At 37.8% G+C, this 26,907-nt stretch overlaps 4 protein-coding genes across 4 annotated transcripts; 2 read left to right on the top strand and 2 right to left on the bottom strand.

The window, feature by feature from the left end:
• Nucleotides 1-491: 491 nt before the first annotated feature.
• LOC141914767 (myosin-IIIb-like) lies at nucleotides 492-14,739 on the bottom strand. Its single transcript, XM_074806063.1, has 35 exons — nucleotides 14,625-14,739; nucleotides 14,078-14,185; nucleotides 12,986-13,184; nucleotides 12,723-12,898; nucleotides 12,528-12,632; nucleotides 12,353-12,452; nucleotides 12,178-12,254; nucleotides 11,693-11,838; nucleotides 11,548-11,613; nucleotides 11,200-11,290; nucleotides 10,957-11,115; nucleotides 10,522-10,638; nucleotides 10,336-10,440; nucleotides 10,162-10,245; nucleotides 9,858-10,008; nucleotides 9,697-9,748; nucleotides 9,503-9,601; nucleotides 9,249-9,351; nucleotides 9,020-9,146; nucleotides 8,722-8,935; nucleotides 7,597-7,892; nucleotides 7,330-7,418; nucleotides 7,117-7,246; nucleotides 6,926-7,047; nucleotides 6,570-6,835; nucleotides 6,386-6,497; nucleotides 6,146-6,308; nucleotides 5,892-6,050; nucleotides 5,611-5,810; nucleotides 5,322-5,516; nucleotides 2,749-2,789; nucleotides 2,555-2,668; nucleotides 1,248-1,349; nucleotides 890-1,000; nucleotides 492-564 (listed from the first exon to the last, which is right to left on the bottom strand). The coding sequence occupies exons 3-35, from the start codon at nucleotides 13,119-13,121 to the stop codon at nucleotides 492-494; spliced, it is 4,281 nt and encodes a 1,426-aa protein (XP_074662164.1). The 5' UTR covers nucleotides 13,122-13,184; nucleotides 14,078-14,185; nucleotides 14,625-14,739.
• A 784-nt stretch (nucleotides 14,740-15,523) lies between these two features.
• Nucleotides 15,524-18,335, bottom strand: LOC141909938 (akirin-2-like). Its single transcript, XM_074800626.1, has 5 exons — nucleotides 18,252-18,335; nucleotides 17,370-17,601; nucleotides 16,717-17,052; nucleotides 16,420-16,491; nucleotides 15,524-15,842 (listed from the first exon to the last, which is right to left on the bottom strand). Exons 2-5 carry the CDS (start codon nucleotides 17,548-17,550, stop codon nucleotides 15,832-15,834), a joined length of 600 nt encoding a protein of 199 aa, XP_074656727.1. The 5' UTR covers nucleotides 17,551-17,601; nucleotides 18,252-18,335; the 3' UTR covers nucleotides 15,524-15,831.
• Nucleotides 18,336-19,899: 1,564 nt separating this feature from the next.
• LOC141914757 (kappa-type opioid receptor-like) lies at nucleotides 19,900-20,934 on the top strand. The gene has a single exon (XM_074806051.1). It carries the CDS (start codon nucleotides 19,900-19,902, stop codon nucleotides 20,932-20,934), a length of 1,035 nt encoding a protein of 344 aa, XP_074662152.1.
• A 2,731-nt stretch (nucleotides 20,935-23,665) lies between these two features.
• LOC141914749 (extracellular serine/threonine protein kinase four-jointed-like) lies at nucleotides 23,666-24,943 on the top strand. Its single transcript, XM_074806039.1, has one exon. It carries the CDS (start codon nucleotides 23,666-23,668, stop codon nucleotides 24,941-24,943), a length of 1,278 nt encoding a protein of 425 aa, XP_074662140.1.
• The last annotated feature ends 1,964 nt before the right edge of the window (nucleotides 24,944-26,907 follow it).

Below are 26,907 nucleotides of genomic sequence, written 5' to 3'. Positions count from 1 at the left end.
TCGCCGTACGAAAAAAAAATCCTATATGTTCAATGAACCCTGTAAATATTCCCAGAATTTCTCTTTCCGCGCTATGAATAGTTATTTCATATTGAATTGTTGCTGCAGGTTTAAAGAATAATGAAAAAAGAGATTTCTTCCATGACAGATCAGATAGGTCTGGACAGTGAAACTGCCTCTAATTATCGTATTGCAGCATATTGGAGAGGTAGGGTGCACAGAAATAATTATCGTACTCTCTGAAAACACTTGTAGAGCAGACTCTTGCGATCTCGTTAATGCTGTGCTCTCCATTAAAGATTTAGTTCTCGATGACAGAAAATCGAATATTCCGCTTTAATGCGAACAAAGTCGAAACTCCCACAAGCCACATAAAATATATACAATAACCCCACCATTGTATAACGACAATTTTTAATTTTCATATTTGAATAACACATAGAGATCTAATGTTAGAATAACAAATATTATAGTATTCATGAATATAAATGCTAAAGTTTAGCTTCTTGGTCAAGAAGTTCAATTTGTGTGACAGCACCAGGCGGAAAAGCGCGTGACGAAACCCTGAAAATATACAAACATATGTTCATCCACATTGCTTTATCAGATATATGATGCGGAATGCGATACATGGAAATTGGACTAGAACTAAAAACGAATGCAGAAGGTAAAAAAAAACAGGATACCGAGGAAACGATTGGGAAAATTTCTACAAACTGAAATTGCAAAATGATAAAACACTAGCTTTTGTCGTACCTATGGAAAATTAGTGACAGAGAGCCTCCTTCTGTCAGGCAGGTCTATTAAAGAGAAATTCGATTTACATCAATAGATATTCGTCTTTCAATGACTGGTTTCATTTAGATGCCTAGCTTAATGTCATATTCACCTTTTAGGGAGACCAGATGCATTCTTCTGCGCTGATCGAAGAGGCGCGTCCCAGGGTAAGCTTTGATCGCTTCCACTTTTCGTCATTTTACGTTGTTGGTAAACCGGCTGACTAAAAAAACGAAACACAAAAAGGCCATTCACACACATGCACTACTGCAGACATTTCGATCACCCGATAATGAGCCCTTTTGATGGTCGGTGATCATTTTTCCAAATTACTCATCGTTACTAATCAATCCAGATCAATGTTTACTCGTAAAATACTTCAGCAGTACGAAGGCGTTGGCTATGCTATGGCGGGGATATCTGTGCAGCATAAAAATAACAAAAACCCTTTGATAAAAAATAACTCTTACTTTGCAATGAATTTTGAGGCTGCTGTTTGGGCAATTATCGTTCTGTATAAATCCGATACCTCCTGATAGTTATGAAGGACACGTCCTTCCCCGTCACTCTCCCTGTAATAGAGCAACACAATGATGCAACTGTACGAGAAAATGGAAGCAGCCACGGTTGTGTCAAACTTGACGTTTGCAAACCGTTGGATCGGGTTTGCTTTTTTGAGAACGTTCGATGTTCGATCTTTATTACTGATCGTGACACGAGCTGGAAGGTGTTTCAAATTGAATTTGAATATATTAGGCTTAGTCGATTGTGTTGGAAAGATTGGAACTTTGGAATATATTAGTATATATTGAGGAACATAACATTCGTTTACTTTCTGTCAAAATTGATCTCGTGTGTTTGATAGTTGTTTTGAGATTTGGCACGAATTCTAAGTCAGTTTTCATCATACAAGGTCTGTATTAGCCCACTTCACGTAAGTAGCCATGCAAATTTGCGACGTCAATGCGACGCAGCATTGAGACTGTGGTTCTCATACATGTGCCACATAATGTCTGACTTTCACACTTGCAATCGTATACCCGTACGTGCAGTTTTGGAATCGAATGAAACACGTTGGACAAAATGATCTGTTGTGAACCTAGGTAGCTGGTTAAAGCAACACCTGGGTTATTTTGTTTATTTTGACAAATCCTAGAGAATATATATCTTTAATAACCATTTTTCAAAAACCTAGGTGCCCTTATTTCCATGGTTACTTAATAAATTGATTTTCAACAAAGTAGGAAACGGTGAAATTGTGAAATTTCCTGATATAAAGATGCACCCAGGGGACCCGGGAAAACGTGTTTTGGAAGTTTGACTCGCAATTACTTAAAAATTAATAAAGATAATTGAAAACGGTAAAAAGTATATAAGACCACATATAGATGGCTATTGATCCTGAAAATTTCAAAAATGTAGATTAAAATTTGTAAGAATTACGAACTTTTGAATGAGCTGAGCAATAATTCAAGTTGAATTATCGGGAAAACGATATCAATGCTTATAACCTCACCAGCGCGCATTGTTGCATTAACTTTATGATTGAGTAACATAGTAAAAAAACTAATTATCAGCTGAGTCAATCAATATTTTCACTTTGTTTCTATCTTTATCCAATCCAGAGATATGAACGAAATAAAAATATTAAACGGGGAAAAAATAGGGACAAAAAATTCAACAATGCGGACCCGGCGGGTACCCAAAAAAATGGCGCCTGGAAACTGTAAAAAGGCTTATTAAGGTAAAGTCAAAAGCGTGTAAGCAGAAAACTTACCCGGCTGAGTCTGGCAGGTAATTGTAATTCCAAATACGAGGCATGGCATTGGGTGTTAATGCGATGCGGTCATAATACCCGTTTTCAATTGGACTGGCGGCAGTCTTCGAATTTCTGTTCGAAAACAAAAGTGCGAAAGTCACGGATATATCGTATCAAATGCGCGATGAAAATGCGTTTAGAACCTTACTCACTTTTCACTTGGTCGTTTAAAGGCACTGTTATCAGCGATGATCTAAAAATGAAAGCAAATATCTATCGTTATTCAAAGTGATCAAATCTCGATTATTTTTGCTTTTCAACTAGAGATGTATGGTGGCTACAGTTACAAGAATACACAGTACATTTATACAACATTGATAATTAAACGCTTTGCCATTTCTACAACATAAACATTAAAAATTGAGAAAAGAATAAACTTAAAGGTAAGCAGCCTGATAGATTATATACGAACGAACAAGAATCGATGCAAAAACCAGTACAAAAACGCCGAAAAAAGTTGTTCAATGTTCGAATACAGTTTATTTCTAATAAACAACAAAAATCAACGAAATAATTACGAAAGCACCATAGCTAGCCCTGCAGAATATCTTATAGAGATACCTTTTCGTTTATTTCACGTAAATTAAGCATCAGTTTTCTCATTCGTTTTATTCAACGATACACTTTTATCAAGAACCACACATCCTTTAGGTTTTGGGCGAGTGGCCGGTGGCAAAACCTTTATTGGTTTAGGGGGAGAAATGGGTGATTTCCTCATATTTTGGTTTGGGATTGGTTTTAACGACGGAATCACTGGTGGCATTGGCGAAGTTGGAGTCGCGTGACCGGTGAGTTTTGGAGGGGTCATCTTTTTAGGTAAAACCCGGGGAGGTTGTTTTGCTAGTAATTTAATAGAATGTGAAGGTGATGGGACTTTCGGTGATTTAGATGGGACACGTTGAACGGGCTGAGAAAACATACTTATCGCAGTTTTCACCGATGATAATTTCGAAGGTTCGTCTTCACAATTGACACTTTCATAGGATTGGCTTTTTGTCTTAAATGCATTATCTTTTCCAGGAATTGGGGAGACGTTAAGAGAATGTTGAAATGATTTACTTTTCGACATTGATATTTCCGTTGTTTTTTGTTGTTCTATGGTAGACGGACTACCACAGTCACTAACTCTAGTTTCTGCTGTAAGTTGAAGGTTCGAAGGTTTAACTGGTGCTTTTATGGGCTCTGATACTAGTTTCACATTGCTCTGTGATGTCTCCCTGTAGGAGTGGTTACTGAGCTGGGTTTCTCGTTTAGCTGATGCATGCAATGATACGGTTAAGTGAGGCGGACTTGGTCGCCTCATTACTGGCTTTATCGTATTACCATCTACAGCATCAGGAATTACTTTGACTAAGGGTTCATTTGAGGGGGATTGATTCAGACATTTTGGGTCTTGCCTTGACCTTATATATAATGGTTTATCTGGCTTTAACGACTCAGTTGATGAAGATGGAGTCAAACGTTTCAATACTGGTTTTGATTCTACAGGACTAGATTTAAGCGCCTCAATAGATGGGGACGGGCTCAAGCGTTTCGACACTGGTTGTGGATTTTGCGTAGATTTAAATGACTCAGTTGATGAAGATGGAGTCAAACGTTTCGATACTGGTTTAGATTCTATAAGACTTGATTTAAGCGACTCACTAGATGGGGACGGGCTCAAGCGTTTCGATGCTGGTTTTAGATCTTGATTAGATCTAAGTGACCCACTAGATGGGGACGGGCTCAAGCGTTTGGACACTGGTTTTGAATCTTGAAATGATTTTAGTGACTCAGTAGATGGAGAGGGACTAAGGCGATTTAACGCTGGATTCGCAAATTTTGATTTCAACAAGTCAGTGGATGGGGTTGGATCTTGATTAGATCTCAGTGACTCGCTAGATGGGGATGGGCTCAAGTGTTTCGACATTGGTTTCATATCTGGACTATATTTTGACGAATCAGTAGATGGAGATTGGCCCAGGGGGTTCAACACTGGCCTTAGATTGGTATCAGGGGACTTTTGATGATGTGAATGTTTTTCTGAATTAATCAGTGATTCATCTGAAGGAGATGAACGTCTCAGCGATTCGCACGACGGAGTTGGACTTAATCCTATCGACGCTTGACTTTTCTCATTCAATTTCGATTGTTTTTCCAATTTTATCAAGGACTCGTTAGAGGGAGACGGGCTAAGTTTTTGCAATATTGATATATCGTAGTTACTCGCAGACGATGTTGAAGACGATTGTTCGTCTGCAGATTCATTAGATGAGGATAGACCAAGTTTGAAAACCGGTTTCGCGTGACTCGTCTCATTCGACGATACTGATGAATAGTCTGATGTCGACAACGATTCATTAGAAGTAGATGAACTAATCTGTTTTATTTTCAACTCATCATCAGGTCTCTCTTCATCTACCTGATCATTTTCGGTGTCCATTTCTCTTTCACTATTGATGTCTAATCTGAATTTAGGTCTTGGTATCGCGAAGCGTGGTGAAGACCAATCTGGACGAGTTTCTTCTTTTCCAAAGTACGTATTCTGCTCATCTAACCGTGTATTTTCCTGTTTCGACTTTTTCTCTTCTTTTATCTTTGATTTTGGCTGTTTTAACTTCCCGTGTTTAACGCTGGCCATGGAATACGCTGGGCTTTGCGCTGCTGGAGGCGGAGCTTGTGGCGCAGAATTTGCTGTAGTGCCGTAGTGGACGGATTCAGGACTTGGAGGTATATTGAAATGTACCTTGTTATAATAGTTTGCATCTTCTTTTGTCCATGGCGTTTTAGCTTCGCGCCACTTTCGTAGATTCGAACGATTTTGAGTATTCGTTTGAGAGTTAGCACTGCCTGCTTTGACAGGAATTTGTTCAATTTCTTCATTCCCTGTATTGTTGTTATTGACCATTACGTTATGCAAACCATTAGCATAAAGTTCGACCTGAAACAGAAGTAGTTTTATCAGAACCATTTACAATTTCATTAATCAATCGTTCAATCATCAATTTTCAGAATGAAGTGTAATAAGGAAATACCTGTTTGCCAAAATACATAGCTTGCGTCTCTTTCTGGCATTTATACATGCATAAATGTTGATAGATAGATCTTGTTCTCCACATTCGGAAGTTCTTCTGCAACACTAAAACTGCCTTGTGGAGTTTGGCCGTGTGTTTCATCTTATCAACTTCCTTTTGACGAACTTGCAGCAGCTGTCGGCCCTTCTTCCCTCTCCAAGCTACAAAAATTAATACCAACTTATCATATCAGATATGGATGACCATCTAAAGTTCGAGTATCTATACGTTAATAATGTTACCTGCTTGTATCACAGTTGCGTTTTCGTGGTACATTTGACGAACGGCCAAATACTTGCGGCGTTCTGCGAAGCCACGCATAGCGCTTTGAATTCTAACAGCAGATAGTTCTTTCTTCTTCATAGCACTGTATTGCTTTCTCGCCAAAAATCCACGAATATCTGAAACGTACAATACAAGTAAACCGTTAGTTTATGAATTTTGATGCTGGTCAAATGGAAAAAAAACTAGTTCTCGTTAATTTATCATCCCGTACGCTTTTGAATAACTGGAACGCTACTGTAGATTCTTTCCTTCATCACCATGAAGTGTCTAACAGCCAGCCACATTCTTACATACGATTGAACAACGATAATTTTGTTCTTCATCTCTTCGTATTTCTGCGATAATTCCTCGATGTGGTAGTACTTCAGGAAAACCTGGCGCAAAGAAACATCGAAGCTAATTTGTACAGGTTGATCATTGGAGAAAAGTATTTTTCTGACGTTCTATTTACCTTAGTTTTACCGACCGCCCAATTCTTTAAACTCAACTTCTTCAATAAGCTCACGCAATTCTCTTTCGTCACAGCTACTGTTGACGTCACAGAAAACCCAAGTATATAATATCTGTAGAGAGAACCGAATAACTTTAAAGAATCCTATTTTGAATGAAATAACTTCAATGATTTTTCTTTTTACCTTTTAATGAACTCCGAAAAACTAAGTCGATGTGAGTAACCCTGTCTTCGTATTCGCGTGGTTTCAAGTACTCCTGTATATCTCAATTGTGCCATAACCTTAGCGTCATCGAACTTGCATGGCGCATTTTCGGAATTCGGTCTGAAACATCTGACGAAATGTGGTGTACCAGTAACCATTTTAGACAAAAGATCCATCAACGAATATCGGAAATAGGTTGCCACGGTCTGTGTACATCTCGACTGACTGGCATAAGATGAATTCGACTAAATATAGAAATCCAAGTAAAGCATATGAAAAATGAAATGATCATGCAATAAAAGTGGATTTATGAATAGTATGGTAGAACGACATACCCGCTGAGTACCAACGCTCAAAGTGAAAGTTGATGATGCTACAGTACTTCCTGGTGATGTTATATTACTTGAACATGTACTCGATGATGCTGAATTATTCAGTGAACTATAGGCTACGCTTCCTAGAAAACGAACAAAAATTCTTAAATACTATCAAATCACTCAAATCGTTATTCATACGCTTTACGAACCAGTTTTTGTGATAGGATTCTGGAATAAAGTCCTCAACAGCGGATTGTCCGACATTCTCAACAGTTGAACGATTTCAGGAGCCAGGCGATCGCGATTCTTTTCCAAAAACCCATTGACGTCATACTGAACCTAGTGTTAATGAGATGATGAACACTTTTCATTTAGTTTCCTAAAAGATAAATGCTCCTCGCCGTCAATTAACGATAACCTACCGATCCGGCGTAGTGTTGTATAATGAACATTGGTCGGTCTACGCGAGGTCTCGAATAATGTTTGTTCTTTATGTTCTTGTGGAACTTTGCTGAAAATAATATGTCGGAATATTCATCTGCATAAGAATCGAAGAAGATATGCAAAAACTCCATAGACATATCTTTAGAATAGCTCACTGCCTCATTTTCCATTAGTTTTCGGCTACTTATCTAGACAAATCTTCATCAACCGGTGGAATATGTTTACTAAATTGAACGTGAACTAACCGACAAGTGTATGATCAGTCGCTTTCGGGAAATGACTTTCCTCGTCGAGTAGAGCCAGTAAACCGAGTGGTTTCAACAAGAACATGTCTAAAACCGGTCGGTTATCAGTGAATTCAATATTACTTCCATCGACTCCCTCGTTTTTGTATTCCTGTAATTCCCAGGCGAATATGTGCTCGTTGAAATAGTACTGAATTTGTTCGTTGGCGATGTTGATGCACAGTTGTTCGAATGAGTTCTTCACGAAATTCTCGAATCCGAAAATGTCAAGAATTCCGATAGTGGTACATTCGTCGCTAGAAAGAAACGTGACATAAACGTATCATAACACAAATAGAGATCCTTGATATCTACAATGTATCACAAAACAATCAAACGACAACCATTGTACAGTGTCCTTGCTAGAAATTTCGCAGTATAAAAACATCATAGGATCCAGTTCCACAGTTTCAAATAAGCCTAAAAATGGACTTCGAACTTAAAGCCGATCACAGCCTTGAGTGGTATGGCTTGATTGTAGTACTGAACCTGAATTAGTTTGCTGGGATGTGGAGATATGAAATCTAAGTAAAATGTGAATTAAACCGATAATTTGACAATTTGAACCCATATTTCAAATAGATAATTCATAGAAATGTGAAATGTGTGATGCCTAATCAAAAACTTTTCTAGGTGACAAGAAAAAGGAAAATATTTTCTTTGAAAAATGCATGCCTTAAGAACCAATGAACGACGAAAAATGAACTGACGACAGCAAAATATACAAGAAAAATCCTTAATTAAACGTGTGGCTCAATGCATGCATATTACTCGCTCACCAAGCTGTGTCAGATAATAGTTGATCCACAGTCATGTCTTCAACTTCGTCGAGCTCATTAAATAAAGCCGTATACTTGCTATTCAGAAACGCCAAAGTAAGAAACAAAATTTGAACATGAATCACTCGAAAAAAAACCATAATAACTGATGTTGCGAGTGTGATTGAAGAAATTCGGCAGCATGCTGGAATCCTAACAAACCCTTTGCGTATAGTACCGGTAAATGTGAGTTTCTTACCACGATATTCATAATCGTGTTGAAATTTAGATGTATGTATCAAATGAATATAAACCGAAGTCTACTTACTCCTGTCTTGCTTTAGGTGGTTTCAGTAGAAGGTTTATCTTGTAAACGATCCAGCTGAATATTCTGCCATACAAGGCCTTGGCCATGGCATCCCTGGCGTTAGCTGCTTCTTGTACGGTGTTATTTCTGACGATCGTTTCTCCCCGAGCTACAAGACCTGCCGTCGTCAATGCTTCGACCAAATCGTCCCCATTTATACCAAGCAGATTAGCAACTAAAAATCAAAAGGATGAATAGCAATAATTTTACCTATAACCAAGAAAAAAGATATATGAATTGTGGTATTTCATGATTTTACCTGTTTGTATAACCTCGACATTAGTGACTGTGCTACCGGCGTTTGCAAACTTCGACTCTTTAACCCTGAATTTTATATTACCGATATGTAGGATGGCAGCAAGGATACTATAAACTGAGTTAAGTTCCTAAAACAGATTAGAGAAAATAAGTTTTTTTACATGTACGCACGTATAGATGAGAATTGTTCATTTTGAAATTATATCTGTTTCAGAGCTAGCAATATATACCTGTGGTTTAAACCCAATGATTTGAAAACCGTGTTGAATAGCTTTGAATTTCACCTTATTGATGTTAACTTCTACAGTAGTCAGATCAGCGTCTTTTATGAATCTGAGAAACGAAATTCAAGTCAGAAAGAAACTTTTATTTCTAAAATTCTCCCAACGACCTCCCAATCTCTTATTTATCGTTGAGGGAATAATCTAGATGCGCCAACTTATCAAATCTTTTGAAAAATATAATTTACTCAAAGGTCGCGTACCTGTATTGGTCGTAATCTCGTATCTTGTAAACATTTGCCACGTCTTCATACGACAAATACGCGTGTATATAGTACATGATGTGGAAGTTTCTTTCTCCGCTGGAAAATAAACGAATAGTTTAGCAATTTAGAGTTGCAAAGAAGAGAAGAAATTCATTACGCAAATATCGTAGATCTCCGAACTGAATACGTACTGCGATTGATTGATAACGCGAGTCTTCTCCAACAGGTATTCCGATAGCCGGGCTGCAAAGAAATATTAAATAATTTGCAAATAGAAATCGCTATCGTTTGTGCTATCGTGATGTTGTATTTTGCAATTAATATTAGACGTTTGATAAAAAAGGTGACATACCTCCTGTTACTTTACCACTTGCGGTGAACGTCATCTCCAAGTATTTTCCAAATCTACTGGAATTATCATTGATATTAGTCCTAGCGTTACCGAACGCTTCCATCAATGGATTCACTTGTAGGATACGATCTTCTAGTGTTCGATTGTCAGCCTTTAAGAAAAAGTAAAATCAAGATCAGGAATGAATGTGAAAACAAAATCGATTGCTTTCAGACCAGTTTGGCACCGATAAAACGCCCCACGTGTCAAGTCGTTGACATTTTTGGATTGTGACATTTCGTTCTGCATGTCAACGAGTATTTACCTTTCCAAGTTGTGTGAGTTGTTGAATGATATAGTTTGCATTCTGAGTTTTCCCTGAGCCCGATTCTCCACTTATTACGATGCACTGAAATATTTTCATTCAAACATCAAACATAAGAAATAAAACTCTATCATGAAGCGCTAATAGAACTGATTTGAAATTAAAAAAACTTACTTGACTTTGATTGTTGTGGACCATAGTCTGAAAACTTTGATCGGCTATCGCAAAAATATGTGGGGAATTTTCGTTTTTCGATGCGTGTTGATACATCTTCGAATACTTTACAAAAAGAAAATAGCAACATATGCACGGAAAGAATAAGGAATCAAATGAATTTTACTTGGTGAAAATATAGATTACCTCATCACTATAGATGGTAAGGGGTCGAAATGGGTTGACAGCTAATAGAATATCACCGATATATGTGTATATAAGCGTTTCTTTAAATCTATTCCGTAAATGAGTAACTATGATATCCTGTAATCGAAAGCAAGAGAAATCAAGGTCAGATATTCGGTCATTTAAAAAACCTCGGTGGCCGATATAAAAACTGTTTCCTGTCGATCTTGGAACGATCGGTGTGAGAGCAGGCCGACAGCCTCGGGACATCAAATATTCTCTCTTGAAAAACATACCTAATTTCAAATACATTTATCATTTTTGTAATAAAAACAATTCTTTATGTCATCTGGGTATGGTCACATCTACAACCAATGTTTAGAATTCCCGCGCATCCCTCGCAATCTTCCGCAGAGCGAATAATGAATCATTGGGAAACACAACGGCATTAATCACCTCATTCAGTTCTTGTAACATGGCTAAATCGTCAAAAGCGTTCGGGCAATTCTTTTTCGATTTTCGTTTAGACTTCAGTCTGCCGTGTTTAGTAGTTGTATCAGGTTCGTGGAAAACTCGACCCATGCATGACATCATTTCCTTTATTTCAATGACAACCTATGAATCGAAAGCATTTTTAAACCGCTTGCTAATGAGAGATTTAGATATCAAACTGTTCACTGAATGAAGCTGTATACAAACCATTTGTTTGGAGCTGATAGAGTTCTTTATAAACGGATGGTCGTACAGGTCTTTTACAAACGGTCTACGTTCAAAATCTTTAATCAAACACCTACAAATTACCGAATAAGATTTACTGATTTGCCCTATTTCATGGGTGCACCAAAACAGCTCATGTTAAGATCAATTTTCATGTCCTCAATTTTGAAAATTTATTTAGTAGTATAAGTTGACTTTAGTCGGGAAATTAGCCTCAGGACCACTATGGGACTAAGATCGATTTTTGCTTACAGGTTATGGCAAAAAGGTGTAAAAATAATCTGTTGCTTTCAATCTATTGGAAGATCTAGTAAAATCTCTTGAACGTACGTTTTTATGAAGTCAATAAATTCCGGTGACCAGTCACTTTCATTTTTCACACTGGGCGGAGGGTTCCTTAAAAATTGAATAGAAAATGAAGTAACCACCAGGCTTTAAAACAGTCAGTGCAATGCGGGCAATAAATTCATCAAACCTCGGTATTCTGAATAAAGCTCGCATAGGATGAAGATCAGTAAGAGGTGGTTCACCATCAGCTAATTCAATAGCGGTTATACCCAGAGACCAAGTATCACAGCGGTAATCATATTCATATTCAATTTGTTGTTCGCAAGCTACAACCTGAAATCAACAACACAGATAATCGCTAAATCTATGAACCAGAGGAATTGAGTTGTAAATGTATGTTACCTTATCCATGGATGAACGATAGCTACCTATACTTGTAGATTGCCAAAGGATGTAAGGGGCCACCCACCAATTTTCATTGAAAGCCTTGGGCGATATTTTTGACAATTAAGATAGATCCGAACATAGTCTATACAAGATCAGTGGGATGAAAAGAAGTCAAACGTTTAAATCATGCTTCGAACAATTCAATTCTTAGAAATGCTCTCATTATTTCAAGGGGCCAAAACAATCAAGAAATATATGTTCGTTGTTCGTCAGTTCGAAAATTACCTCCGGAGCCATCCAGTACGGTGTTCCTACAGAAGTATTGCGTCTACCATGCGTTGTTTTCAAGTGTCCAGATACACCTGTTTTAAGTAGAAAATTAGTAGACAATCTGTTATTTCATACAGTTAGATTATGAATTTATGAAAAAAATGGCATAACTGGTTAAAGAAAAACATACCGAAATCTACCAGACGAACTTCGGCATCATTCGTAAGAAGAATATTGTGGCCTTTGACATCGCGATGCATTACTTTATTCTTATGCAGATGAACTAAACCCTGTAATAATGATATAATCTAACTTCCATATTCGGTGCATTTCAATTGCTCGACGCATGAGGTCTTTTTACTTACATCGATCGTTTCACGAATGAGATGAGCAATAACTTGTTCTGATAGCCGACGTTCTGCCTTAATTTCCGATTTCGCCAAGTCTGTCACTGAACCCCCACCGCACAGCTGGAAGATTTACATGGATTTACGCCTTTTAATTTCAAAGTTGAAGTAGATATTTGTGCTTCATTGGACAATCTTTTTTCCAAAAATTACCTCCATGGCTAGCCATAGTTGTACATCGGAAGGTTTGTCATTCCTCTTCAAATATATACCATGGAATCGTGGTATGTTGCACCTGCCACCTAATTCTTTTAATATGCGGTATTCCTCCTCGATTTCTTCAACAACTTCGTGAATTGCCTCCATAATTTTCACGGCCACAATTTCCGCTGCAAAAACAGTTTGATGTGCGATATCTTGATGTATGAAATTGTTTGAACCTAATTCTCTGCAATAATTGTATAATCATTTTTTACCCGTTTTCCGGTTCTTTGCGCCGAACACTTCGCCATATGTTCCTTCTCCGATTCGATCGTCGAGTTCCCATGTTTGAAGAGGTTCGGGAAGCTCCTCGAAGTTAATGATTGTACTGTACTGATTGAAAAAGCTCATAGTTGTTCGTAATTTTCACTGGCAAATAAGTACGTCACAATTGATTTACCCCATGATCGTCATCTGAAAATTGCGGAAAATTGTATGTTTGTATTGTCAAATGAATCAAAAACGGAATTCTTGTGATATACTGTATTTCTATCTCGTCGAGAGTATGATTGGTACAGGGGCCAGGGGCGTGAACCACACGGTTAGAGAAGGATCATTCAAATCAAACGCCAGGTCCGCGTTGGCGGTGCCTTTGGTCGTATCGACCTCGGGGGTCTTCGTACGTACACGAGAATATGTCGATGTTGACACATCACGTCGACATTGTCAACCTCATATCTATCAAATCACTGGGTTGATCAAAAATACATCAAAATCAACCCTACTTCAACTAGAGTGACGTCATTTAAATTGATGATTCACTAAATTACGAACCATTCCGACTATCATTGAACCACGTCTGGGCTGCAAATTAGAATCATCAAGTGGTTTATAATGTAGACACTGTGATTTCGATCCCATCGGTGGTTTACTGAGTATTCGCACATATATATTAACGCGGGATGTATTTAGAAAATCTGCATTTGGTAACATGTGTGTCTATGAGCGAATATACGGTATACACCATAAATATTTCATTCGCAATATCGGCAATATAGAGCATCGCATATCGACCCGAACATTGACGATTAGTGACCGCCCGCAAATCTGTCCACCACACTGGACATTGGCATCTGCATTCCCCGATCAATCATTCGATTCCGTATCCAGAATCATGCCAAGTTGATCAGTATATTTCTCTCATCGATTATAGATAATGGTTGATCGGAGAACTATTTTCCCATCTGGAAACCGCTTTCTCTCGTATTACAACCCTATAATCCATCGCCCATAATATATACGAATAATGTAAATAATGTAAGAATTCTAGATAAAGGCAGTATTGGTTATGTGGTAAATGAACCTACCTTTTTCGATCACTCATCAGCATTATCAGTAGTCATTATTAGCTCGGTTTAATTAGACTGGAATCCACTTCATGTTTGCCTGATTGATTATTTTGCGTGTATTCGCAGCTGATGCAGTTACAAAACAATTACAGAATAAACCGACGATAGAAGAGTCTGAAATATCGACTGACAGTACCCTTTAACGCAGCACTGTTACTATGGCAGCGCTGGGTGTGGTGTGAGAGGTGTGATGTTTGTGGAATTTAAGAGCACCCACCCATGCACCGACCTCTCCAATCTAACATCAATACGACAATTTACATATCAAATCAACCTCTATGAGGCAAGCAAGTGCCGTCTCTTCAAAAACTCAAAAACCAAATCGGACCAACCCCGTGGGTTTCAAATAGAAATCTACCCTCTAAAGAAACAAATGCGCACGGCTTTCCTATCGGAAAACAAAACTCTAGTTTATTATTTGCACGCTAAAATGTAACAAAAAAACACTATTTGCAAGAAATAAATTCCACGATCTCTTATAGCAATCGATACATAATCAACTCACCATTTCACTCCTTCGATGGAGCGTCAAAAATTCACGAAACAAATATTCTATACATCCAGTTTTCTTCAATAAGATTATCATTCACATTTATGACAGACATTTTATATAAAACGACAGCTTATGCTTCGTCTATAAATGTCGCATATAGTACCCGGTACATACTGTGCAATAAGCAGTAATACCGGAATTAATTTATGATATTTTAAACGTCGCGCAGCGTAAACATAGGCTGCGTATGCGTTATTGAAAATTCCATCGACCCACTTTTAATTCAATTGAATGCGCTACCGCCTAGTGGGTAAATTTGCGCATATCGATTATCTACCATACCATGCATTTTTTCCTGGCTTCACTTAATTATTTGAAATATTTTACGGAAAATCCTCGTTTTATGACGACCGCTGAATGCAAAAATGATTTCCCGCGTGCTTGCGGATGCGCGAAGCGGTGCTTTGACGTAACGATTGACCGCGAAAATATCAACCAATCGGATGATCCGATAAACGCGTGGTCAGCGTTTGACTTAGGTTCGAATCCCAGTTGAGCTTTTCTTTCTTCGTGCAATGGCCGTTGCGCGCGTGGTACTGTCAGTTAAAGGTTAGTCCATTAGGCTAGCATCTTCGGCAACATTAAACTAGTTCTAGAATGTTATAGTAAACTGCCGGTAACCGTTAAGTATAATGGTATAAGAGGGTTTACGTTACTGCAGCAAGCTGCGCCCGGAACGAGGGAGGGTGCTGGTACAGGAAAAAATGACGTTCGTCGGATTTCAGTACGACATCGAAGCAGGTGGAAGGTGTCGTTTACTTCATCTGGTCGGAGCTGCAACACCAAGCATTCATTTTTACCTCATTTTAGCAGAAGCCCGGACTTAATAATAATATATACCGCAAGTCATCTTTAAAAGGACATATTTCCAATTTATTTATTAATTTTTAAGACACAAGTTAATACACACATCATTTACTGCTCATTTTACATATACTATTAACATTTTGCATGAAGGTGATCGCTTTGTGCGATCATTGAGTTGTGATCTGTTAAAAGAATTCTGTACAAAGTAAGGTTCCAAGGATTAGCTCCTGAAACTGTTAGTTTAAATTAAATTAATGTCAATCATCTCATGCTTTTGCTTTTATAATGTAACGCTCAATACAATATAATAATTCACTCTCATTCATTCTTTCCCATTTTCGTGTTTTCAAGCCTAAGATACATCTGAAATGAGAAAAAAAATCACAGATTAATATGAATATCAAATCCAATCAGTATGTAGCATTATGTCTACACAAGAACTGCTATCTTTGATCCCGAGACTGCTTGGATTCTCTGGTACTCTAGTGTCTACCTGACAACTACCTACGTGGGCTAATTTAGTATTTCATTTAATAAACATCAGTAAGCAAGAGGTGATCTTCACAGTAATACTGGGCCATTCATAACACGGGCAGTTGCCCCCTCAGAAACTTTTGGAAAAGTACCCTTTTTTTCAAATACTATTTTCATATCCAGAAGAACTGCCTTTCTGATTTCTCCGCCCCTCCAAAATTCAAATGCTAGGTATGGCCATGTGACAGTCCCGAGACTATTAAACCCTACCACATTCTCAGGATTTTAATAGTCTCAACACTAGATTCTGTGTAGAGTGTAATAGTTTGTGTAGACAGGGCTTTGATCAAAGTTTTCCAGATATCGTTTGTCAGCTTGTCATTGCATATCTACACAATAAAACTTCTAATCCAAATTTCTCATGAATTGCATCATTATGAAATGCTATGGATGGATAAATACTTACAACTGGCCGGAGTCTCGTTGAATCTCCTTTGGATCTGATCATGATTGAATCTTAAGAATGCTTCGTATTGTTCTGAAATAAAAAATTTACGACATTTTTACAAGATGAATCAATCGACAACATCTGACTGTTTTCAGTTTATCTAACTCGAGGCTCAATTGTTAACCAGCAACACTTGTGGTACAAGATTGTCGGTATCAATGAAATAAGATCCAAACATTGTTCTATCACAGGGATATGAGGATGAAATTTGGTAATAGGGATGATATTCACATGCGGTCACTCTCCTGCACTCACCCGATAATTTACATCCAAGAACTTTGTCGTAATTTTCGCGTATTTTTTCCTCTTGATCTTTAAGCATTCGTTCGCAGAACATACTGACTTGTCGGAACGTGAACAACGGAACTTCCTTTTTACTCGGTGAGAGCGCGTTGAAGAAATTTGTTTGCGACTTGCTGCTCGAGCAGCTAGAGTCTGAATTGTTGTCGTCACTGTCATTTCCGTCCATGTGCAACTGGGGAAGTGTTCCACCAGAAGTTGATGGTGAAATAGCCGAATCCGATGGAAATGTCAACTGTTTCCTTCTGTGCATTCGTTTTATTTCAGCAGCAAGATTTTTAGCAATATGTTCTGTGAGTTAAAGCAAAAATATACATGTAGTATTTATCATCCATTATGCAAAAATAAAGAACAGGCTTCCTCGACTTGATTTATATTACACTTAAAAGCAAATGACTTGTAATTGAACTGACACAGTTTTATAAAGAACCTAACTAGTTTATAAGAGGGAGAACTGGTAAGACCACGGTTGAGGTCACCTTTCCGCATTTAGCTAGTTTCAAATGATTGTTCTAGTTTAAAAAAAATTTGATCCACTTGGTGAAAGACCTATGACTCAATGAACATTGAAATGTTGTTAGCGTTAAGAGGTAATTTAATAAATGTACCTCTAGACAGCTTTGGAGATATATCTTTGAACACCGATGTGGTCTGATGTAGTTTTGTTGGTGGTGTTTGTGGGGAAATAGTCATCGGCATGCATCTTCTTCTCTTCGGGGATCTACTTGAAGGACTATGGAGATGATCGAAATCATGATTTCGTTTCAGCGAGAGTGTAGCACAAGCCATGATGGTTCCTCGTCAAAATGGAGTACTTTACTCTTGAGCGTTTGGACACAACTGAAAAAAAAAATTCCGGCATAAAAACGCGAAATATTGAAAAAACGGAGAATTATCCAAGAGAAAAGCGTAAAAAAAACCCAGGATACAAATTCCAAACATTGCACCTCAAATCCCTCTGGATCTAGTTAACCGCCAGAGCTAAAATAAGATATGACTGATCTAAGGCCCCAACACAATCCTTGCCCTTAAATCTAGCCTTTAAATTCAAACCTAACCAGGCCCGGGGACTAACTTTCCTAATCAACCATACTCAGACCTCAATTTTGTAGATTTCATTATTTAATACAGCTACCTATACAGGCTATAATTTATTAGTAAATACTGGGCTGGGCTCGGTAGCACTTTTTAATTTTAGTTGCAATTTTGTAGTAAGTTTAAATTTTTTTATCAGCTGTTTTCAGTAAATTGTATCCTTAGGAATAATTACGTTTAGCCTGAAGTTTAGGCAAAATATTCACTTCCGAAATTCGACCAATTTGAATAAAATATCAGCTGTTTTGTGTAAACATGGCCGAGAATGGAGAAAGGCGAATCGGAACGAATCTGGGGGACGAAAAAATGCTATAATGAAGCGAAACGACGCTTTTTAAATGATAGTAAACGCATCGTTAACTTGCTATCTACCTAAAACGTGAGATAAAAGTTACCTGAGGTGGGTTAAATCGAGCTAAAAAGTCGTTTGAATTCGAGAAGACAATTAAATTGATTACAATGAGCGAGAAACAACCGGAAATAACGGACGATGATCGAAGCGCCATCTACAATTTACAAGTATTCACCTGCCAGGGCCACCTTCGGTTATCTGAGTTAGTCGACTATAGTCGAACTAAACGAAACCGAATGTCCGTTAGTGGAACTATATTCCGGAAATAGTTCGAAAATCAAGCGCATTCGGTTATTAGTTCCGACCACTAGTCGAATAGATACGAAAACCGAATTTGGCCCAGGATTTTACGCAGACATCTTAAAAGATTCGCCCGACCGGCACCCCGAATGGATAATCAACACTTATCAAACTTAACCATACGCCCGCCACATTTACCTGCTGACGGTACGGGATTCCTGGACCGCCCATGGCATATGCAAATCTTGCTAAAATTTGCCGATTAAATTTCTTCATTTTTTCTCTAATTATCGTTTGTGAACCCTCTCCCAGGAACTTCATCGACTGTCCAAATTCCGTTTTGCTACCGCGCAAAAACGAAAAATCCCATAGAGCAAAAACGAAAATATTCGTTTTTGCTCTATGATTGTTCGTTTTTGCGTCATTAAATTCGTTTTTGCGTCCTAGCAAAAACGAACTTTCGGAAGGTCCGATGGTAATGTGGTGAGGTATTCTTCAAAGCCCCATTCACTTTTGAAATGTTTATAATATATAGATGTGTTAGAGTTGTTTAGGGATTCGTGCCAAAGTTGGATAAACTGATCTGTTACTGTACGGTGGAAGCAAAAATATTTAAATTTGGGGTATTCTGTGTATACCATATTTCGCCCAAACCATTGGTTTCTAGAACATTTCTTACGAAGTCAAGCCATTTACTAGTGTTTCTGTCAGTTAAAAAGTGACGGTACAGGGTTTTATACACATACGATAATAATTTGTTAGTATTCAACAGGTTTCTCCCGAAATTAAGCATTCTGCTCTTAATGGTAATTGAAAGAGGGAATCGTCCTAGTTCACCGTAAACAAAAAAACTTGATGTTGATCTTTTTAATTTTAACAGGTACTTGAAAAACGTTAATTGGACTCTCTCTAGCCGGTTCAAATTTAGAAAACCCCAGATTTCACAGCCAAAAATTAGGACGGGAACCACCATACTGTCGAAGAGTTGCATTGCTAGGTCTATTCCTAGTGAATATTCCTGAACCTTTTTCAATACGAAAAACATGGCTGCTCTTGCATGGGTTTCTATTGAATCTATACATAAAGATAAACTTCCATTGTAACGGAAAAATATACCTTATATAAAATATACCGTATATATGCATATTATATACAAGATATACCGCTTTAGAAATTGCTGCTTTTGTTGCGGCAAACTGTGATTAAAGCGTTTGTATCATCCGGCACCATTCACTCGCTACGCATAAGGTAAATTATACGTTTCAAAACTATGGCAAACAGATTTGGCAAAAAGAGGTGTACGAGACGTAGTGTCACATCAGTGTGACGTCTCACGTCAGTGCGAGGGTAACTGCAGAGCCTCACATCAGTGGAGCAACTGCTTTACAAGAGACATGGTTACAAGAGACATGTAGGAGACAGGAGACCACAGAACCACTTTCACTTACACAATGTCACTGATAGTGAATGAAACAGACCCTGCGATGATTTGTTGCGGTCGATTCTGTGACGGTTCGGGTTTTTACACATACGGTGCCGTAATGACCATAACGCGTGCTGTTCTTTATACAATCGGTTTCGTCTCTAACTGCCTCGCGTTCATTGTGCTACGACTGATGAAGCTAAAAGGTAGCAGTATTCTATATTTGGAGATGCTCGCTGTAGCTGATACTGTCAGCTGTCTTACCGGGTTGTTCGGGCGCGAATTGGTAGTACTGTCCCTAGAATACCCGTTCGGGTTTATTCGCTTTAATCGTATTTTTCAAGAGTATTATCGTTACATGTTTCTTCACGTAGACGCCATCTTTCAGATGACCACGACTACAAGTCCGTGGTTACTGTTTGCCCTAAGTTTAGACCGCTATGTAGCTATAAGATTCCCACTGTACGCCAAGAATATCTGCACGATTCGAAATGCATTTCGTATTTCTGCTGCGATTTGGATTCTAACTTTCATTTTCGATTTACCGACAATTTGGGATGAAGAAACATTCGTTAAGAAACCCGGTCAGCCTTGTGAGCATGTTGTACAGAGAAATTTCCTGCTTCTCAATAAACAGTATGCGTTTTATTATGATTTTTTATTCGGTAGAGTTGTGTTGAGGTTTATACCGGGTTTGATTGTTTTATGTTGTAATATTCACATGGCTATGTTGGTTCGGGCTGCGGCTCGCCTGCGACGGAAACTTCAACAAATCGACGTCAATGATGAAGATTCGACCAATAGTAAACAAGGACAACAAATTACTCTGACCATATTAGCTTTAAATGTAATATTTATGGTTGATTACGGGATGTCTTTAACAAACACAGTTCTGCCGGCGATTTTACCTAACGGAGTGACATTTCGCCCGTATCATTCGGGCCAGTTATTTAACGCTGTCAATTCGATGATGAATCTATTCGTATATTTGGGAATTCGAAGAGGTTTTGGAAAAACGCTGGTTTGGTTTTTGAGTTGTCGTCGTTTAGGAAAGCTGGTATGAAGGGGTGGGGGTCAAAATAATACATGGGCTCCAATACAAGAACTAATTTGTGGCAGGTTCGAATCTGGTACATCCCTGATCTCTATTCTCCAGATCACTGAATCAGTGGCAATAAACCTGGTTCAAACCTGGGATACCCATGTTTATCCTATTCCGGTAGATGGCGTATTGAAATATAGTAGGCCCCACATTCTAAAATTTCTAAAAGTATAAACCAGAAATTAAATAGTTCAGCAAAATTCCAATGGCGCGATAAGCGATATACTTTTCGATCCTTGTTCGCAGTCCTGTATGTAGCATCAATATCGGCTGGGACCGCTATGATTCAGCATCAAGACCCCTCAGAATCAGTAAACAATCCGAGTTCAAACCTGGGACTCCTATCATTCAGCATCCAGGACCCCAGAATTTAGAAACAACAAACCGAGCTCGGACCGGTTGGGACATTTATGTTTATCCCGTATTCGGCCAGGCCTCAGAAAGAGTTACAATGGACCGGGTTCGAACTTGGGACACCCTATTTATCAGAGGAATCACTTTGAATCAAAGCTATAAGATGGGATTTTTAACCTGGGGAAAATACAGATTGCAATATGTTCAGAGGATCGAATAGAAAAACAAAATGAAATCCGGGATACACGTCCGTTTTTGAGTTCATAATCATCACATAAAATTTTATAACTTTTTGATTTATCAATTATTCTCTGATCACGAAGAAGTATGATGAAGTAGCAACAGGAGCCTCAAGTGACCAGCCAATCGACTGATGAAGGATCGCGAAAGCAAGGGCCCCTACTTAACCTTAATTAGCAGGTCTTGGCACCAACGGTCAACAGGTCACTTGATTTGACGTTATAGGTACGAACACGCCAAAACGCCAATTAATCAATGCTAATTATATATAATTCCGAATTATCATTATCACAATTGTTGCCCAAGTTCCGGGTTGTAACCTGAATTTCAGTTGGAAGAATGATGAGCACAGATAATATCTATAAAATGGAATGAAATTGTACCGAAATGTGCCGTTGTTAGAAAAGATCAAATTATCTAGACATCGTTTTCGGTATCTTAAGATATGACAATCTAGGAAATGTTTTTTAGGAATTACAGTATTCGGAGTGCAAACTAAATATATAAGTTTGTAAAGCAAGTTGTCAAAATTGCATAACGCAATCGGAGAAAGACTTGATTTTTCATAGAAATGAAACCCACAAAATTGATCAACAATTAGATTACGTGTGTATATGGTAATTAAATCTAGGGAGAGTATTGAACAATGATTTTCTTGGACCTGAATATTTTTATTGCCATGTAATATCTACACCGGACATTCGTACATATTTCGAGCTATATATGTCTGTCTGTCTTGATTCGAATGACTATGTGGTTAAATGGGTGCAGAAAGACAATTCAATTAATCATGTAGGAGGGCAAGGAGCGGAGTCCCACACCCCGTCGTGCTGCCGTCTGTCCCCTGAAAACAATCATTCGTTTACGGTTCGTGAAAATTGTCTATCGTCGAAATAATCCTTTTGGTATTCGAAAGATTTACGACATTCAAACGGTGAAGATAACTTTTATTTAATCAGAAAATGCTTCTCAAAGATTGTTTTCAGTCTACGTTCTGTGTATTATAGGCATCTCTAATATTATTTTCATACATTTAGACTGGATTCGATTTCTCAGATTCTAAAACGTGGAGTCCATGGTTAAAATTTGACTATAATGATTTTTTATCTTAAAATAAGGATTGTCTCTGTTATTTAATTGATAGGTAGATTTCGTTCGGGGACTCTAATGATTAAGGCATACGAAGTAAATCAATTTTCACCTCAATGATTACTTAACCAACAAACATGTAGAGTCGAACAGAGGAGATTTTTATCTTCCCGAATAAGAATTAAGAGCGAATTATGAAGTTATCCTCAGATATACGTTAATACCACTGATGAAGTGACGCGTGATTAATTCTTACGATATCGAACACAACTTCGACGATTATCATTTCAATAATCCGTTATTTAGCGCAAATCAATCCCTTATAGTGTAAAAATGCTCTCAAATTCCTCCGAGGCGTTCATAAGCCGATTATATAATTAATATCAACAATGTTCGCGAACGACCCACTTCTGTCGAATTTTGATCAGTTATAATGTTTCTGATAATGTCCTGTCAGCCTAATTACAAAAATGTCATAAATAAACGCTTGTCAAAATGCCATAACAAACCAAACCGTAGTCACGCCCCTAATTAGCACCACATTTGTATAATGTTTGCAATGATGACACAGCGGGACCAAACTAGCCAATGGGGGAACAAATTGCGGATGACGTTTCGTACAATAGCCACGATAATGCAGAAAACTATTTATTTATAACGTCGACACTGGCATTGATTCATGTACTTCCATTCTGCATGGGTAATCCTCGAGCCGCCATTATAACGAGTTTGGTTTTAACTGTGAAATTGCTGACAAGAGACTTGAATACCAAGCTTGGGTAATGATCATGAAAAGACGTCCGAGATTGACAGCTCGCAAATAAAAGTAAGAATTTTGTTACTTATTCGACACTAATAATTCGCATAATCTACCGACGACTTTCGAGTATACGTGCGCGGAAAATCATGGCGTCCTGATGTGTTTTGGTCGTTCGAAAAATCTGCAAGTAATCGGGAAAAGGGAAACATCGTAGCATTTAACAAGCGTTTTGCATTTCAATACTTGAAAATGTTGAACTATCGAGTACTTTTAACGATGGGATTGTGTTTCTTTCTCGGAACATTACTGGGAATGATGATTCATTTACCTGGCGTGTCGTTTCATTTAAATCAAATGGATTCTTCGACAAACCCGAAATTCGGCGAACTTTATCGTTCACAGCGAGCAGTTCTAGAGGATAGTTCCAACACAGAAGCGCCCGCAGAATTAGACACCGAACAAGAAGGGCCTTCTATTCAGAGCACGGTTTTTGTCGGTAAGAAAATGATCCACAAAAAGGACTTGTTCGGATTGAATGGGGCTCCGCAGCATCGTATGAAAGACATACAAGGCAGTCTAGTTCAAGGGTGTTTTTGGAGCGATGAACTTGAGAAATTCGTTCCTCGCGGATTCACGAAAAATCACCAGATTTCGTGGAACAATCATTTACAAAGTACGCGAGTCGTGGAATTATCAGAAGGTTGCGGTCGAATGCAAAACCGGCGTTTGGTGTTCGAAGATGCGTCGAAAGCTTGTGCGAGATACCGAATAAACATTGACCAAATACAGGGCGAAATATTCTCCTATTATTTGGCACGGTTGCTAAATTTGGAAAACGTTCCCGCATCGACAACCCACAAAATAAATGTGCGCAATAAATTGTGGAAATCGGTAAGCACGGAAATCGCTTCCTCGCAATGGAGCGACGAAAAACCTTTAGTTTTAACGCAATGGATAAACGATCTAGTCCCTGCTTATATACCAGTTTATTTTCGAGACAATCAAAATCAGCTGAATCCGAATGAAATCAGTATTTATAACAAAACTCTAAGCGATCTTACTGAACTAGTGCAATGGTCGGATTTAATCATTTTTGATTATTTGACCGCAAATATAGATCGCGTGATAAATAACGTTTTTAATAAACAGTGGAACAGTAATATCATGGAAAAACCTGTTCATAATTTGGAGAAAACGCGAGATAGTGGACTTCTAGTATTCATAGACAACGAGTCTGGATTGTTTCATAGTTATCGTCTGTTAGAAAAATATTCGCCCTATCACGAACAGTTATTGAAATCACTGTGCATATTTAGAAAACGGACGTCAAAACGGATTAAAGAATTTGCCGAAAATGGCAGAATAAGCGAAGCTGTGTGGCAATTATTTAAACGAACAGAACCCGAAATTTCTGCAAATCTTGTGCCGCAAATACCATCGAAGAATGGTAAGATACTCCGAGAAAGACTACGTAATGTGTGGAGACATATACAAAAATGTCAACAAATGTATGGCGGTTCCTTATAGTAATAATTTATTAATTAAACTGTTGATTTATTTGAAATAGTCTCAGAGTTAGTTCTTATTTTTAACGTATTGAACATGTGTTGTAAGGTATATATCGAATTGGGAATAGGCATTGAACATCAATATTTTTTTCACGAGTGGAAAAAGGAGGATTGGACGAAAAAAGATTACCAGTTTATTCAGATGTTTGAAAGTAAGGTATCATGTCAAAATCACCCTCATGCAGCTAAACAGTCCGCTAAATTCTTTGAGAAAAATATGATTTCTGGCTTCAAAAATGCACACGTACATGTGGAACACGAAAAATGATCAGAAAAGATGAAAGAGTTTATATACAATGTAATTATTGATACAGAATATTATTCATTAATTGTAATCGTTCCTTGGAATAATATTTTGAAAACACGTCTTTCTCAGACATAACAAGTTACTGACATAAAAAATAAGTGGTATAAACAGCAAGTGTCTGGTCGGAATAAAAAATTTAGTTTCACACATATTTTCAACAACTTAATACCTAATACCACATGCTAGAATATTTTTTAACAGAACAATCGCAAATAGCCATTTTAAAGAAGCGAACTGGTGGGTTATTGCCACCTTTCCCTGGATTATAATCTATATTTTACGAACAATTACAAAAAATAAAAACCACGCTCGCTACATGATAGAATATAGTAAATTCCAGGGGGTCAATCAACGTCTCAGAACGCACGACAACCCTAAGTCAGTCTTCATTAAAACTATTGTTTCTTGGGGCTTAGAAATTTCGTGTTTCTCCCACTGCTTTGTGACAAGCGTGAAAGCACGAAACTGTCAAATAATTTTAATGATGGAGGCAGACCTCGGAACACCCGTTGAGTGTCATTTATACCTGCTCGGGCGTTCAATAGCAATAGGCACTCAGTACATATCCCACTGCTTTACTTTAGTCAATCAACTAAGCCCCCAGGATAAGGCCACATTTTACAAAAGCATATAATAGTACATAATTATTCGCCCCATCTATTTATAAAGTTCACAATAACCTTTCCCTAATAGAAATATACGTGTAAATGCTTGGTCGCCGGGTGTCCTAACCAACAGACATGTCATTAGAAATAGTTTCGTTATAAGACGATTTGGCAAATAAGATTTGGCTTTCTTATAATGTATGTAGTTATAGTAGTAGCATAGTAAATTAAACTTTTCTTATATCAACGTTTCAATTTGAGTCATTGACTTTTTAGTTTGTCAATATTGGTTGCTTGTTTTAGAATTAATTTAGGCACGTGCGGGAAAATTAACCGTAGTTATAAATCGTTAAAAAGAGAAAAATAATTAATTTCCAAAATCGCATCAATCGCTGATCTTGGAGGAAATTGCTTCCGAAACCAACTTTCCCAAACCCTGTCAAACCGACTCATTTGAGAACCCGCGCATGGTTGTAAAGCAAAACTGATCAAATTTGTCACAACAATTGTAAGATATTTTCGCTGTCGAATAACCTAAGGTCATTTGTTATAATCGTATGAAATCTTTTTCATTCGCAAATGATCGATTATGCATCCGAATTCAGCGTTAATAATATAAATATTATTCAATTCAACTGACTGACCCTAAAAATAACGACTGGCTAAGAAAGGTTTTTAGAGTTACGAACCAGTTTATGGTAGAACATGCCCTACCAACCGAAAATCCGCCGACATATATATCACATTCACTAATTAGAATGATTGATCATTTGAGCCCGAGAAAGTGTTATAAACATAAACATGGGAGAAAAGGTGTCACTTCAACTGTTTTGGAACCATGGAAAAAGAATTACATACATCAAAGAAAATCTATATTGAAAATTCCGAGAATTTCTTAACGTAAGTAGGCCTACGACCAAAACGGTTGCCATATCTAAAGGAATTCTTTACATAAGAACGATCATCAATCATTTCAAAATAGGGCCTACAACTACATTCAAGTTTTGTTCA

Source organism: Tubulanus polymorphus, chromosome 1, assembly GCF_964204645.1.
Source record: "Tubulanus polymorphus chromosome 1, tnTubPoly1.2, whole genome shotgun sequence".
Classification (NCBI taxonomy): domain Eukaryota; kingdom Metazoa; phylum Nemertea; class Palaeonemertea; order Tubulaniformes; family Tubulanidae; genus Tubulanus; species Tubulanus polymorphus.
Note: the sequence above shows the minus strand (reverse complement) of the source record. Positions and strands in the feature narration are given on the sequence as shown.

Bases quoted from the DNA above. Each gene is read 5' to 3' on its own strand.
- LOC141914767 (XM_074806063.1), bottom strand. From the start codon at position 13,121: ATGAGCTTTTTCAATCAGTACAGTACAATCATTAACTTCGAGGAGCTT. The intron at 11,839-12,177 runs GTAATTTTCGAA...TGTTGATTTCAG, and splicing joins CGTACTGGATGGCTCCGGAG to GTTGTAGCTTGCGAACAACA. The intron at 9,602-9,696 runs GTACGTATTCAG...TTTATTTTCCAG, and splicing joins CGCGTTATCAATCAATCGCA to CGGAGAAAGAAACTTCCACA.
- LOC141914757 (XM_074806051.1), top strand. From the start codon at position 19,900: ATGTCACTGATAGTGAATGAAACAGACCCTGCGATGATTTGTTGCGGT.
- LOC141909938 (XM_074800626.1), bottom strand. From the start codon at position 17,550: ATGGCTTGTGCTACACTCTCGCTGAAACGAAATCATGATTTCGATCAT. The intron at 17,053-17,369 runs GTACATTTATTA...TTTAACTCACAG, and splicing joins ATCTCCAAAGCTGTCTAGAG to AACATATTGCTAAAAATCTT. The intron at 16,492-16,716 runs GTGAGTGCAGGA...TTTTTATTTCAG, and splicing joins TCTTGGATGTAAATTATCGG to AACAATACGAAGCATTCTTA.
- LOC141914749 (XM_074806039.1), top strand. From the start codon at position 23,666: ATGTTGAACTATCGAGTACTTTTAACGATGGGATTGTGTTTCTTTCTC.